Raw genomic sequence first — 15,277 nt, 5'->3', positions numbered from 1 at the left:
AACACATCTATCCTGGGACAGGCTAAGCAAAGACATGCCAGAGAATTCCTAGAGGCCTGGCACTCCAACCACAACGCCATAAACAAACACACAAATCTAGATGCCATCTATCAACCCCTCAGAAAACGAACAGGAAATGACATCACCACAAACCCCAGGAACCCCATCCAGGACAAACATATAAATAGAAAGCAGGAGTCAACAGCTTTGCTTCACTTGGAGGTCGCCACTGATGATGTTACCTAGCCAGGTAATGAAACATCTGGATATGAAACCTACAGCTCAGCGAGCAAACCTACACCCTAATGGCTGACTTTAACCACAGCTACACTTTCCCATTGTCCTTTATCCCTTCATTCCTTTAGTATCCAAAACTCTTTTCAGCTCGATTTGAAAACACTCAACAACATCCATTGCTTTTTGAAGTACAAAGCTCCAAAGGTTCACATCCATTGATTAAAGAAGTTTATCGTTACTACAGTCCTAAATAGCCATCGCTTATTGCAAGAGCATGATCACTAGCAGCCAGGGGAAATATCCTCTCAGCACCTTCTCTGTTCAGTTCTTTAACAATTTTACATGATTCAATGAAATCATTTTTATAAACTTAATTTCTCCTCATGAAAAGTTCCTTTTTTCCCCAAGAGTCAATCTTGTGAATATCCATTGCAATGCCTTGAAAACAAGTCTTGCCTTTCTGAGTGCCATGTATCAGCATATGCACTCTCGATCTCTCACTCCATTAGTACTGCTTCACATTATCTCAGAGCTGCCTAGCTACCAGCCCCCACGCCCCCTGCACCATTCCACTTCATTTTCTGGCTTTTTCGATGTTCTAACAAGAAACCTTTCAGGCATGATGGAACACAAGCTTTAACAACTCAGAGGTACTCATGCTTTTATGAATCCTTTCTCCCCTCCCCTTACATCTGTCTCCATCCCTTCTCTTAATCCATCTCATCAAGCATTCACTTTCCACTCTGAGCCTCCACTGTGATGCTAAACATTCTGTACTCAACAAAGGTCTTACTTAGTTTTATCCTTCTGTGTTCCATCTCAATAAAGTTTGAGCTCAACATGATGTTGAACTCTCCTGCGGTCACCTTCACCTCTGTGCCCATTTCTTTGGGTAAGAGTCTTCTCCCTATCCGACAGACCTCTTCATCCACCTCCAAAACTCTCCCTCCACCCTTTGGCCTTTTACCTACACTTGACTTATTCATTGAGAACTGTTGATATGACAGTGATCACCTTAATTTCTCTCCTTCCCTCACCCATCTCCCTCTGAACTGACTGCACTCCGTGCTCTCAGATCCAACCTTGACTTTATAATCAAATCTGCCAACAAGGGGGGTGCGGCTGCTGACTGGCGCACTAACCTGTGCACTGGGGAGGCTGAGCACCACAGCTCAGAGCCCTCCTATCTCTCTCTGGACTATGACCCCAGTCTCAAAAACCAGCTATTGTGACCATGACTGTTACTAATCTCATATCATCTTGTCTGGGGATCTTGGAGAAGGTTTTTTTTTGATAAGATTAGATATCCATAGCCTTCAAGCTCCCAGTTCCTAACAACATACGGCTCGCTTTTACCTTCTTCCCAAAATCCACAACAGGACTGCCCAGGCATACCAGTTGTGTCTGCCTGTTCCTGCTCCATTGAACGTATCATTTCCTACTCTGAGTCGATTTCGTTTCGCTGTCCCTTCCCACTTACATCTGTGATTCCTCTAATGCTTTACATCAGAATTCCCAGCTCGTGGGCTGCAGCCATCTCTTCCTCGCCATGGATGTGCATTCCTTTACATGTTCAACTTCCATCAGGATGGTCTCAGAGCTCTCCACTTCCTTGAAAAAGGCCTGAACCATTCACATTAACCACCACCCTCCTCTGCCTGGCCAAGCTTGTCCTCATCCCAAACAACTTCTCTATTAACTCCTCTCAGTTTCTTGAGGTCTAAGGCGTGGCCATGGGTACCCCCATGGGTCGAGTTCAACAATTTTAGAACCTGGGCAACTTTATGTCCTTTACTCAGCCCAACATCCCATATCCTGTCACGACATGGGCGTATTTACAGCACGGCCAACCCATTTTCATCTACTTATAGTCCCCACTGTCAACTTTTCTTTCTCTATGGCAAGCTATTATCCAAATGTTTGTCTCCCTGATGGTCATTCTCTCTCTCTGTCTCTGTGTCTCTCTTTCTGTCTCCCTTTCTCTCTGTCTCCCTTTCTCTCTGCCTCTCTGTCTCTCTCTTGACTCCATTTCTGCCCGTCCGTTCAGTCCTTCCCCATCATCCCTGTCTTCAACATATGTATTACCTTTTCCAAACTACAATTAGTTCTGAAGAAGGGCCACTGGTCTCGACCCTTTAACTCAGTTTTCTTGCCACCGACCTGCTGAGTTTCTCTGGCAAGTTCTGTTCTTATACCCTTCTTTAGGTAAGGAAAATAAAACTGCCCACAGCATTCCAGGTGAAGTCTCACCAAGATTGTTTATAATTACACCAAGAGTTCTTTACCCTTAGACTTTGAGCCCTTTGTAATAAAGACTAAAGTACACTTTTTCCTTGATTGCATGTTGTACTTAAATGATAACTTTTTTCATTCGTATACACAGATATCAAAATCCTTTTGAATATCAACAATGCCTAGTTTCACATCATTTGAAATATATTGTGTTCTCCTATTTTTGCTAATACGGATAAATTTCTTATCTTCTTCATAATGTATTGCATCTGCCATGTGTTCCCCCCAACTCACTCAACCTGTGTATCATTGCAGTTTCTTCGCATGCCGCTTACAGTTTACTCTTCATCTTATCTACAGTGTACAGAGATGAATAACTGTCAGGAATGAGTGATGCAAAATTAAATATCTCCAAAAAATGTTGATGGGGATAGCACTGCATGAAAATGTTCATTGATTGCAAAGCAGGCACCAAGCTAACTTTGTACAGGCTGCCGATTTCAATAATTGCTGCATGCATCAGTATATTTCATGCTGTTGATTATCTGTGTACATCAATGGACTCAAATCAGAACTTGCTAGCACCAGTTAAAGCCCTGCTTTAAAAGGAACTAAATTGTGGCTGGAGCAAGTTATTAGAGTGGTGCAGGCAATGTATCTGAATTAGGAACAATGAAGAATGAACAGCAGAACACGGCAGGAATGGCTGCACTGGATCCTTTGGTGGAGGAGATGTTCTTTATTTTCAAGCATCAGCAGACTCTCTGGACACACATTCAAGAGGCAGTTGGAATAAACAGCCCCGACGGTCTACACCAGGAGTCAAATCTGAGTATTTGGATGCAAAAGCTTCAGTAACCTCAAAACAAGTGGTCAAGGGCAGATGATACATCTTCAAATGTTATGTCCTATCCATGTCACCAGCCTCAAACAAAGCTGAATTCACTATAATCCCATCATTCAGCTATCAGCAAATTCTAATAATAAGACCATAAGACATAGGAGCGGAAGTAAGACCAGTCGGCCCATCGAGTCCACTCCGCCATTCAATCATGGCTGATGGGCATTTCAACTCCACTTATCTGCATTCTCCCCGTAGCCCTAAATTCCCAGAATTTATCAATTTCTGCCTTGAAGACATTTAGCGTCCCAGCCTCCACTGCACTCTGTGGCAATGAATTCCACAGGCCCACCACTCTCTGGCTGAAGAAATGTCTCCGCATTTCTGTTCTGAATTTACCCCCTCTAATTCTAAGGCTGTGTCCACGGGTCCTAGTCTCCTCGCCTAACGGAAACAATTTCCTAGCGTGCACCCTTTCCAAGCCATGTATTATCTTGTAAGTTTCTATTAGATCTCCCCTTAATCTTCTAAACTCCAATGAATACAATCCCAGGATCCTCAGCCGTTCCTCGTATGTTAGACCTACCATTCCAGGGATCATCCGTGTGAATCTCCGCTGGACACGCTCCAGTGCCAGTATGTCCTTCCTGAGGTGTGGGGACCAAAACTGAACACATGGGCCTAACCAGAGCTTTATAAAGTCTCAGTAGCACAACAGTGCTTTTATATTCCAACCCCCTTGAGATAATTGACAACATTGCATTGGCTTTCTTAATCACGGACTCAACCTGCATAATGAAGCCTCATAAATAATGAGTTTCATATTGTCGTATGTTTCAATCTGATAACAATGTTCCTGAATCACCTCATCCTTTTGCACTTGCATTGCTGCTAGCCTCACACCCAGATCTCTGCTTGCATACAATGTCATGAAAGCCACAGCAGCAAACAAATTGTATGAGAGACTGAAAACAACAAGTGCTGGAGATCACAGCAGGTCACATAGCATCCATGGAGAGACAGCAAGCTAACGTTTCAAGTCAAAACGTTAACTTGTTCTCTCTCCATGGATACTGTCTGACCCGTTGTGATTTGCAGCATTTGTTGTTTTCAATACAGATTCCAGCATCTGCAGTAATCTGCTCCTAACTGTATGAGGAGAAAGTGAGGTCTGCAGACGCTGGAGATCAAAGCTGAAACTTTATTGCTGGAACAGCACAGCAGGTCAGGCAGCATCTAGGGAACAGAAGATTCGACGTTTCAGGCACATGCATGTGCCCGAAACGTCGAATCTTCTGTTCCCTAGATGCTGCCTGACCTGCTGTGCTGTTCCAGCAATAAAGTTTCAGCTCCTAACTATATGAGACTCACTGGCACAGTTCTGTCACTCTTGCAGGATAAGATGCCACACAGTCAAGTACAAGTACAAAGGGAGAGATGCATTTATTAGAAGAAACAATGCTGCTATTTTGGCCAACATGGACTGTAACCTGAGAACAGGGTGGTGTACTTGGAACCTAATTCTATTTCAAAACCACAATTGCTTCTGATTGCAAAGCTTCAGATGTTGCAAGCATGCACCTCTTACTTTCCCTCAATACCCCTTATCCCATTTCAATTCCACCACTGTAGCTTTCTCCTTTCAGATACATAAGAAATGCAAGCTAACCAGGCATTGGAGGAAGTGCCAGACGCTGATGGTGAACACAAGTATTCGGTCAATTTCACTTTGCAACCAAGGCATAGTTTAGATGATGGCATAAGCAGAACATGTATATGATGAGACACTGGGCACAAGTGATCTACAGCCAGAACACAGGGCAAATATACTACAAGCGTCAGCTCACAAGTTACTACCGAGTCCTTAGATGAGGAAGCTGGTGGGACAGGCTACAGAGGTCAGCTAATGGTTATGCGCAAGCAAATAATTGGTGCACTGCCATGGCCTCTGGAAAGCCTCTGTGTGATGTCATGAAGCAAGGAGAACTCCACACCAACTGAAGCTGGGCTTTGATCAGAGCTTGGAGTCCAAACATTTCATCAAGGAAATACTGGCTGAAGTTGTTCTGTCCTTTGTGGAGCGATAGCCAACGTGGCGACTTCCACTGCAGCATAAGCAGCAATCATCCAACCTCCATGTGCTGCAGTGGAAGTGCAGGCTACTGCTATGTAAGCTGACTGCTGTTATCATGGCTATGTTCACAGTTGTCGGACTGTTAGTGAATGGAGGATTGGGGTTCCGGTCACTGGTATCACACCTGGTTACAGTTCTTCACCGGCAACTTGTGCAATTTTGTTTCTCCCTTTTACACCGTCTTCCTCATGCACCTGCCTTCCCAGTGCTTGCCATATAGCTGGTGGTAACACTTGGTCATTTATGCTGGTGAGACCATCACGAAGCTTGACATTTGCTGTGCCAACTACTGTGAGGTTCCTCCAGTGCAAAACACAATTTCAGAAAGCCAATAATCTGCTGGTACACGTTATGTGTGAGTTGTGCACCAAGGTCCTCATGCGAGCAAGATGATGGTCCATGGAAATGTGAGGAAGAGCCCTCTTTATGCAGCAAATAATGACCTGGAACACACTGCCCATAAGAGTGGTGGATGTAGAGATGATAAATGATTTCAAAAGGAATTACATGGGCCGTTCAAGCTATGGAGATACAATGGGGAAATTATACTGACTGATTGCTCCATGTGGGGCTGGCAGAGACTCAATAGATCAAATAGCCTCCTGTATAAAAATGACGCTGTCACCATTGGATAATCCTCATCAACCAGTTGCCACCCTTTGGTTTGATGTGGTGGATAAATTATAGTGGACACAGCAGATTGCTCTAAAATGAAGGCACCATGACTGTGGCCAGGATACTGGGCATTGACTTGAAGATTCCATATTCGTGATCACACACAAGTTGAACTTTGAGATACTGGAAGTCCTGTTGGTTCAGAACTAGGGCAATGTTGATAATGGGCACCCACAAAGTGATGTGTGTGTTGTCACTGTGACAGTTAGCACAGGAAAGCCTAGACTCTTAGCAAAGTCTCAACTTGTGCAAACTGAAAAATCTAGTGAAAAGCTCGAAAACATGGAGAACGGTAGCAGCAGTTGGAAGAAACTACCAGCAACCAAGGAGCTAATGATAAAAGGAAAATATTGAAGATAATGGAAATCTGAAATAAAAATAGAAAGTGCTGGAGAAACTAGCATATCTAGCACAATGTGTAGAGAGAGAACACAGCTAACCTTTTGAATCTAGTATGAATAAACTGGATTTAAAACATTAACTGTGTTTCTCATTCAAAAAATGCTGCCAGATCTGCTACGTTTCTCTAGCACTTTCAGTTTTTATATAATCCTTTTTAGATAATCTCTTTAAATAGCACTTCTGGAGGGTATCATCCCTGCTGGAGTTGGGAAAAACACGGATAGGAGAGTAGCTAACGTAAACCCAATATTTAAAAAAAAGGTACAGCGAAAACAGGGAATTATAGACTGATTAGCCTGACCTGGTATTTGGGAGAAATGCAACAGCCCATTTAAAAAAAAATTTAATAGCAGAGAACAGAGACAGAATCAGACAGAGGCCGCAGGGGCTCTGGCAGTGTTCCAATGAAGCTCAATGCAAGCTGGAGGAACAATGCTTCACTTTCCACTTTACAGTCTCTAGGAATCGACAATGAGTTCAATACCTTCACAGCATGATCTCTGTCCTCCATCTGATTACAACATGGCCTCCACCTCATGTTTTGTTGGCTTTACACTCAGCAGAATGGACATGTTTTTTCTGCTTCATGCCTATTTTCCATCTCAATATTTCTTTTACCTGCACGAGGACTCCCTTTTGTCTTTTGTACTGGCATCCTAACCACCTGTTTTACTCGCTCCACCTCTGCCTCTGTCAACAGGATAAAAACGGTAACATTTTCCGCCAGCTTTTAGTTTTAAAGAAACTTGGACTTAAAACTTTAACTATATCTCTCTCCGATGATGCTGCCAGACTGACTAAGTTTCTTCAAATTTTCATCTTTTTATTTCAAATTACCGACATCAGCAGCATTTGCTTTCATTACGGCACATTATCAGCTATTTAGGGCTGGAGGGTGGATGGTGAGATGCTCTCAGCAATGAGTGAGCTTGATAATTGGCAAGTCTAATGATCAGTAGGCACTGCAACAGGATGACTTTTATTGATTGAAATTAGGATACTTCAACACCACAGGAGGAAGGTAAATTGCAAATTTAGTTTATCGAGACAAGAAATGTATTAGGTAGGGTGTATCATAATATGGGAAAATAGTTGCACTGATTAGATTATTCAACTGCTTAAGTCTATTCAGCACGATCACAGCTACTCTTGTAACTGAATTCCACTTCTCTACCTTGGTTAAATAACCCCTTAACTCTCAAAAATCTATCAACCTCAGTTTCAAAATTTTCAATTAGATTTTTGGATTTCCATGACTTTTTTTCCAGACATGCTCACTATACAGTCCACCTCTAGTTCTAAGGTCATGTCCCTTGATTGTGAACTTAGCCACCAGCAGAAAGATTTCTCTCTATATAAGCTTCAACTCCTGTTGAAGACATAATTCGCACACTGGGTTTAATGAGATCGGGGCCGTAATGATCCTAGGAGCTTGGGCTGCTTTTGAATTAGTAGCTGATGGGGTGGAGGATAACATGGAGATGGGACAGCAGGGCAGTGGATCACATTCTGGCCTATGCAATGGCTTGCATCTCTGTGTGCTTTTTTTCAGATAGGAGAGGATCTTTATGTTCCAAGGTAAATGGAGAACTGGGACCCGGCATGTAGAAGGGATAGGTTTGTTACTGCTCATTAATTGTTTTGTAAAAAGGTTGACTTCTTTGCATTCAATATAAATGCTTCAGTGTTGTCAGCTGTTCCTGCAGATTATAGCAGGTCGACTTCAGAAGCCTCCCGTTAAATTGCTTAAAAAGCTCTCGAATGACTTCAAGCCACCCAATTAACAAAGCAAGCAACTTCACTTCCCTCCCTCACCTTTCAGTGTTTGGAAAGATCATCATTTGGGAACACAGACAGGAGATCAGCAGCCATGCCGCTGATGTTATTTCTTTTCCACTGTCCTGCCTCAAAGCGAGCCTGACTTAGGAAGGGCACCTCTATCATTTTTATGCTACATGTTTACACAGCTTTAAAAAGAAAGATCATGAAAATAATACTCACAAATTCCTGGTCATGGTTATTAGCAAAAAACTGTTGGAGCCGGACTGGCCAATCCTCCCTCCGCCTTAGCAGTCCAAAGATTCCTTTATGATTGCACATGTAACAGTTCCAGGGATCTTCTTTAATGGCTGCCTGTGCAGCACCTGGTCCAACCAACAGATCCACACATTCCACACAGAAACACCTGTATTAATAGAAAATGGAGCAGTATCACTGTACTTGGTGGCAAGTTTGTAATTCAGTGACAAGATTGCTGGATCTTACAGCTTTGGTGGTGAAGATACTTCTGGCTCCAGTACTTTCATCAAAAGCTTCAGTACAGGTTTTACTAGTGGTTTAAGAACAGGGCCAATATTACTGAAATAACAAACTAGATTTGATAATCCTCTCCAATGAGACTGAATAATTCGTAATTCCCATTACTAGAACAAGAAATTCAAAACCAAAAGTTTCTATTTTCTAATAACAGTATTACATCATAATACTTTGCAGACGTTAGTGTTGAGTTTTGAGAAATAAAAAGGTACTAGTGGGTTTTGAGAAGATTTGTAGTTCAGGTTGAGGTTCTAGATGAAGGTTTACTCACTGTTCGATGAAAACAAACTTTGCAGTTCAGTGAGCAAACCCACATCCATAAAAAGGTAGTTTTAACAAAAATTTTAAATTTTTATTTCTGTACAGAGTTTAAGTTCAGCTTGCAAGATTGTACTGCTTATGTTTAACCAAATTTCTGTCTTGCCCCTGGCATTATATTTGACTCGAGACTGACCAAATATCTGCAGCATAATTAAGAGTGCTATTTAAATCTTTGTAACATTGTACAACCCCTTCTGATCAACATCAGCTGAATCAATCACCCATGAATTTGTTACATCTAGATTTCATTATTTCAGTTCACTGTTAACTGCCCTTCTATATTTTTCCTTTGTAAATCTGAAGTCACCCAAAGCTCTGGTGTCAGGGTCCTTACTCTCATAATGTCCTGTTCACAAATCATCTCTGAATTTACTGACATACACTGGCTTATGGCCAATCAGTATGCTGATTTTAAAATTCATATTCCTGGTTACAATTTCCTTCTCCATCCCTATCTTTGTATTTTTCTCACTCCCCACAGTATATCAAGATATCTTCACTCATAATTCTGGTCTCTAAAGCATTCTGATTTTAATTGTTCCTTCAGCTGCCAAAATCCAAAATTCTGAAATTCACTTCCGAAACATCTCTTTCCCTTTCCTCCTTCAAGAAGCTCTTCAGAAAACCTAAAATTACCCAAAATAAAACAAAGAACTACGGATGCTGGAAATCAGAAACAAAAACAGAAACATATATAGCAGATCCGGGAGCATCCGTGGAGGGAAACAGCTGTAATGTTTCAAGCCCAGTGACCCTCTTTCAGAACCTGAACCTCTCCACAGAAGCTGTCAGACCTGCTGACTTTCTCCAGAAATTTCTGTTCTTGTTAACAGTGACCTCTTTGACCAACCTTTTGACCATCTTAACTAAATACTACCTTGTGATTTAGTGCTTAATTATGAATTGTCACACTCCTGAAGCTCCCTACAGATGTGAATTACATTGAATGTGCTCCACCCATTAAGCACTAGGTGGGGGGGAAGGATGTTTGCATTGTGGTAATGTCACTGGCTGAGCAATCCAGAGACCCAGGTTTAGACATTGTGGAAATGCGTTTACATTGCACCACTGTAGCTGGTGGAACTTAAATTTAATAAAGTTCCCAGAGTAGATGAAATTACACCTGATGACCCTACTCCACATACCACACTTTTTATGGTCTGCTGGGAATTAGACAGGATCTTCATGATGCCATTACCACAACATTGTACAAAAAAAGAAAGAAATCAAACTGCTCCAACTACTGTGGGATCACTCTCCTTTCTATGGTGTGGAAGGTCCTGACAAGAACACAGGAACATGGTTGTGCTTAGCATTATAAGACCACAGGAGTAAAGCCAACAGTTTCTGAACATACAAAGGTACCACAGACATAGGATTTGAACTCTGACAATTCTAAGAAAAGCATTGTGAGAAAACAAGGGTCTATATATCACTTTTGTAGATTCCAACAAGGCACTAGACACCATGAGCAGAGATGGCCTTTGCAAAATCCTTGAAAAGTTTGTATGCCCCGGTATAATAGTTTCATGAAAATTAATACAGAAAAGTCAAGGATGATTTGCAACCTCTCGAACTCCTTCTGAATCTCCAATGATGTGAAGCAGGGTTGTGTGCTCGCCCTGCCTTTATTCAACATATTCTTTGGCTTGATGCTTCTGCAGGCAACATAAAACCTTAAAGAGGCTATTTATTTACCCTTCTGACCCGATGGAGGTCTTTTCAACTTCAGATAGCTTCAGACTCAAATAAATAGAGGAACCTTGATTATCCTAATGACATGGGCGGGGAGTACTTTGTTTGGATAATCGAAAGTTCGTTAATCAAATGCATCAGGACCCTGTGCCCTTGTTCAGATAATCGACGTTTGGATAATTGAGATTCCTTGTATACAGGGAAAACTCATCTGTGAACTTCTTTTTCTGGTCCACAATCAGAAAACAACAGTTTTCCAAGGCATACCCATAGGTTCTGACTGCAATTGTGTACATCTTTTAGAGAGCTTCCATCTGTGCTGCCTCCACAACATCTTCACTGGCTATACCACATCACAGACACTGAAGTCCTGGAAATAGCTAATACCATCACCAAAGAGGCCATCCTCCTGGAAAGACATTGCTTGGTGAGATCATATTGACATCTGGCCAAAGATCAAAAGAAATGATGGAGAAGTTTGGCTGGGTGGCATAAGGTTTCTTTAACTCTTTCCTGCAACGTGAACCTTATTGGATTCTGCACCATGAATATTGTTGAAAGATTAAAACTCGTTACCCTTCCCTAATGTCTTTGAGAAGCCGGTGGCAAGTGGCAGGTATACACACAATACTGTTATGAAGGGAGCTTTAAGATTTTGATCCAACAATTATGAGGGAATGATGATCTAGCTCTAAGTAAGGGCAGTGTGTTACTCGGAAAGGGAATTTACAAGTGGTGGCATCCTCATGCATCTGTTGCCTTTCTAGGTTTTAGAGGTTCTAGATTTGAAAGGTACTATCAAAGGAGTCTTGGTGATTGCTGCAGTGCATCTTGTAGTTGGGACACTTTGCTGCTAATGTACATTTGTTTTGGTGGAGTGAATGTTTTAAGTTGATAAGAGTTATCAATCAAAGAAGCTGTCTCCAGCACGGAGACAGGCCCTTTGGCCCAAACTGATCCATACTGACCGAAATGTCCGTCCACACTAACCCCATTTCCCTACACTTGGCCCATATGCTTCTTGTCTTTCCAATTCATGTATTTGTCCAAATGCCTTTTAAATCTTGTTAATGTACCCACCTCAACTACTTCCGCTGGCAGATCATTCCAAAAGCATACCACCCTCTGTGTAAAAATGTTGCCCCTCAGGTTCCCTTTTAATCTTTCCCTTTAAACTGATGCCCTTGATTCATCAACCCTGGCAAAAAGACTGAGTGCATTCACCTATCCATGCCTCTTATGATCTTATACACCTCTATAAGATCCTCCCTGAGTCTCCCAATCTTTAAAGAAAAAAGTCCTAGCTTGTCCAACCTCTCCCTACAACTCAAACCATTGAGTCCAGGCAACAACCTGTCCTGGATGGTTTTACGTTTCTTCAGTACTGTTGGAGCTGCATTCATCTAGGGAGGTGGAGAATAATCCAACCTTCTCCTTACTTGTGTCTTGCAGATGGTCAAGAGACTTTGAGAGTCTGGAGGTAGGTCATTTGACACAAAATTCCCAGATTCTGAGCTGTTGTTGTACACAGTATTTGTATGGCAGCTCCAATTCAGTTTTTAGTCAATGGTAACCTCCATGATGTTGATAGTGAAGCTTCAGCAATGCCACCAAATGTCAAGAAAGGATGTTAGATGTCACTGGCTGGCACTTATGAAATCTGAATGGTACATGTATGAAAGATTAAAAACTTTACAAGTAATATCAGCAACTGAAAACATACGTAAGAAAATGTACAGGGCACAGCTGGATCCTTGGGACTTCAAAGGTGGCAGTGCAGGGTCAGACAGAAAAGCCATTGTTTGAGATACTCTTGCTATGATTGGATAGCTAAGAAAGGAATCAAGGCTGGGAGGGGAAGGCATAACAACACTGAGGTTGCTAACCATGTTGCACATCAATGTAAATTAAGCAATTTCTCATTTAGTCACTAAGTAGAAGAAACCTTGCTCTTAAATGTTTGAAGCTGTATCGAAGCAGGAACAAATGGATAAATAGTGGAGAGGCAGAACATATCTAAAGATGAAAATAAGACTGGGATTCAACTGTGGTTTGGAGCCTGGATGCGTCAAAAAGAGCAATGGATAATATTCTTTTGGGTTCTCCTTTGAGAAAATGTTTGCCAAGTTCTGTTGCCTCTGTTATGACCATTTATGCTTTATTTGCTGCTTCCCATCTCTAATCTCCTTGAACCTCACAGCCCTTCAAGATATCTTGTTCCTTTTAATCCTCAGCCCTACTGCGTTCCCAAATATAACTGATTCAACATTGATATCCGTGCCTTCAGTTGGCTGTGTCCCAAGTTCTGCATCTCCATCCCTAAAGCTTTCCAAATACAGTATGTTCTTCATTTAAGACTCCTCTTCGACCAAACTCTTCATCATCTGAGTCGAGAGTTTGGTGCTGGAAAAGCACAGCAGGTCAGGCAGCATTCGAGAAGCAGGAGAATCGACGTTTCGGGCATTAGCCCTTCATTATGAATGAGGCTTGTGAGCTGGGGGTGGGCGGGTGGTGGCGAGAGATAAATTAATCATCTGATCTAACATCGCCTTGGGTGGCTCAGTGTCATATTTTGCTCATATGAAGCGTCTTGGGATTTTATTTATGTTAAAGGTGCTAGATAAATATAGGCAGCTGGTTTGACCCCAGTAACAAATAACACATAGAACAGTACAGGCCCTTCAGCCCTTGATTTTGTGCCAGCCTTTTATCCTTCTCTAAGATCAGACTAACCAACATATCCTTCCACGTGCCTGTCCAAGAGTTGCTTAAATGTCCCAAATGTCTCTGACTCTACTACCACTGTTGGCAGTGCATTCTACACACCCACCATTCTCTGCATAAAGAACCTACTTCTGACATCTCCCCTAACCTTCCTCCAATCTCTTCAAATTATGCCCCCACATGATAGACATTTCCATCCTGGGAAAAAGTCTCTGGCTATCTACTCTAAGCCTCTCATCATCTTGTACACCTCTATCAAGTCACTTCTCATCCTTCTTTGCTTCAATGAGAAAAGCCCTAGCTCCCTCAACCTTTCTTCCTAAGACATGCCCTCCAGTCCAGGCAGCATCCTGATAAATCTCCTCTCTGCACTCTCTCTAAAGCTTTCACATCCTTCCTATAATGAGGTGACCAGAACGGAACACAATATTCCAAGTGTGGTCTGACTAGGACTCCAACAGCTGCATCATAACCTCACAGCTCTTAAACTCAATCCCCCTGCTAATGAAAGCCAACACACCATACACTTGCTTGACAATCCTATCAACCTGGTTGGTAACTTTGAGGGATCCATGGACATGGATTCCAAGATCCCTCTATTCCTCCACACTGCCAAGAATCCTATCTTTAACCCTCTAATCTGCATTCAAATTCAACCTTCCACAATGAATCACTTCATACTTTTCTAGGTTGAACTCCATCTGCCATTTCTCAACCCAGTTCTGCATCCTGTTAATGTCCTGTTGCAACCTATAACAGCCCGCCACACTATTGCTACTCCACTAACTTTCGTGTCATCGGCAAACTTACTAACGCACCTTTCCATTTCCTCATCCAAGTCATTTATAAAAATCACAAAGAGCAGACGTCCCAGAACCCATCCCTGCAGAACATCACTGGTCACCAAGCTCCAGACTAAATACTTTCCATCTACCACCAACCTCTCTCTTCTATGGGCCAGCCAATTCTGTATCCAGACAGCCAGATTTCCCTGTATCCCATGCCTCCTTACTCTCTGATTGAGCCTACCATGGGAGACCTTATCAAACACCTTGCTAAAATCCATGTTGCCATATCACTGCTCTACCTTCATCAATGTGTTTTGTCACATCCTCAAAGAATTCAATTAGGTTTGTGAGGCATGACCTGCCCCTCACAATGCTGACTATCACTAATCAAACTATGGTTTTCAAAGTAATCATAAATTTTGTCTCTCAGAATCCTCTCCAATACTTTGCCCACCACTGATATAATACTGACTGGTTTGGTAATTCACAGAATTATCCCTATTCCCTTTGTTGAAAAGAGAATAACATTTGCCACCCTCCAAACTTCTGGTACTACTCCAGTGGATAGTGAAGGCGCAAAGATCATTGCCAAAGGTGTAGCAATCACTTTCCTCGCTTCCCATAGTAACCTTGGGTATATCCAGTCCGGCCCAGGGGATTTATCTATCTTTATGCTTTTCAAAATTTTCAGCACATCCTCCTTCCTAACATCAACCTGTTTGAGCATATCAGCCTATTTCACGCTGTCCTCATAAAGGACAAAGTCCCTGTCAGTAGTGAATACTGAAACAAAATATTCATTAAGGACCTCCCCTACTTCCTCTGACTCCAGGCACAAATTCCCTCCACTAACCCTGATCGGCTCTACCCTCTCTATGGCCATCCTCTTGTTCCTCACATAAATGTAGAACG

The 15,277-nt window shown here is 42.2% G+C and overlaps 1 protein-coding gene across 8 annotated transcripts in view; it reads right to left on the bottom strand.

The window, feature by feature from the left end:
* The window catches only part of dnmt3ab (DNA (cytosine-5-)-methyltransferase 3 alpha b), a 571,533-nt gene that overhangs the window by 109,016 nt on the left and 447,240 nt on the right, over window positions 1-15,277 (bottom strand). For all 8 annotated transcript variants that reach the window (XM_043676070.1, XM_043676107.1, XM_043676111.1 and 5 more), the window contains one exon: window positions 8,523-8,706. In XM_043676070.1, the coding sequence (XP_043532005.1) occupies window positions 8,523-8,706 (184 nt within the window). The remainder of the gene's footprint in view (window positions 1-8,522; window positions 8,707-15,277) is intronic.

The sequence above is a fragment of the Chiloscyllium plagiosum genome, chromosome 3 (genome assembly GCF_004010195.1).
Source record: "Chiloscyllium plagiosum isolate BGI_BamShark_2017 chromosome 3, ASM401019v2, whole genome shotgun sequence".
NCBI classification, from domain to species: Eukaryota; Metazoa; Chordata; class Chondrichthyes; order Orectolobiformes; family Hemiscylliidae; genus Chiloscyllium; species Chiloscyllium plagiosum.
Note: the sequence above shows the minus strand (reverse complement) of the source record. Positions and strands in the feature narration are given on the sequence as shown.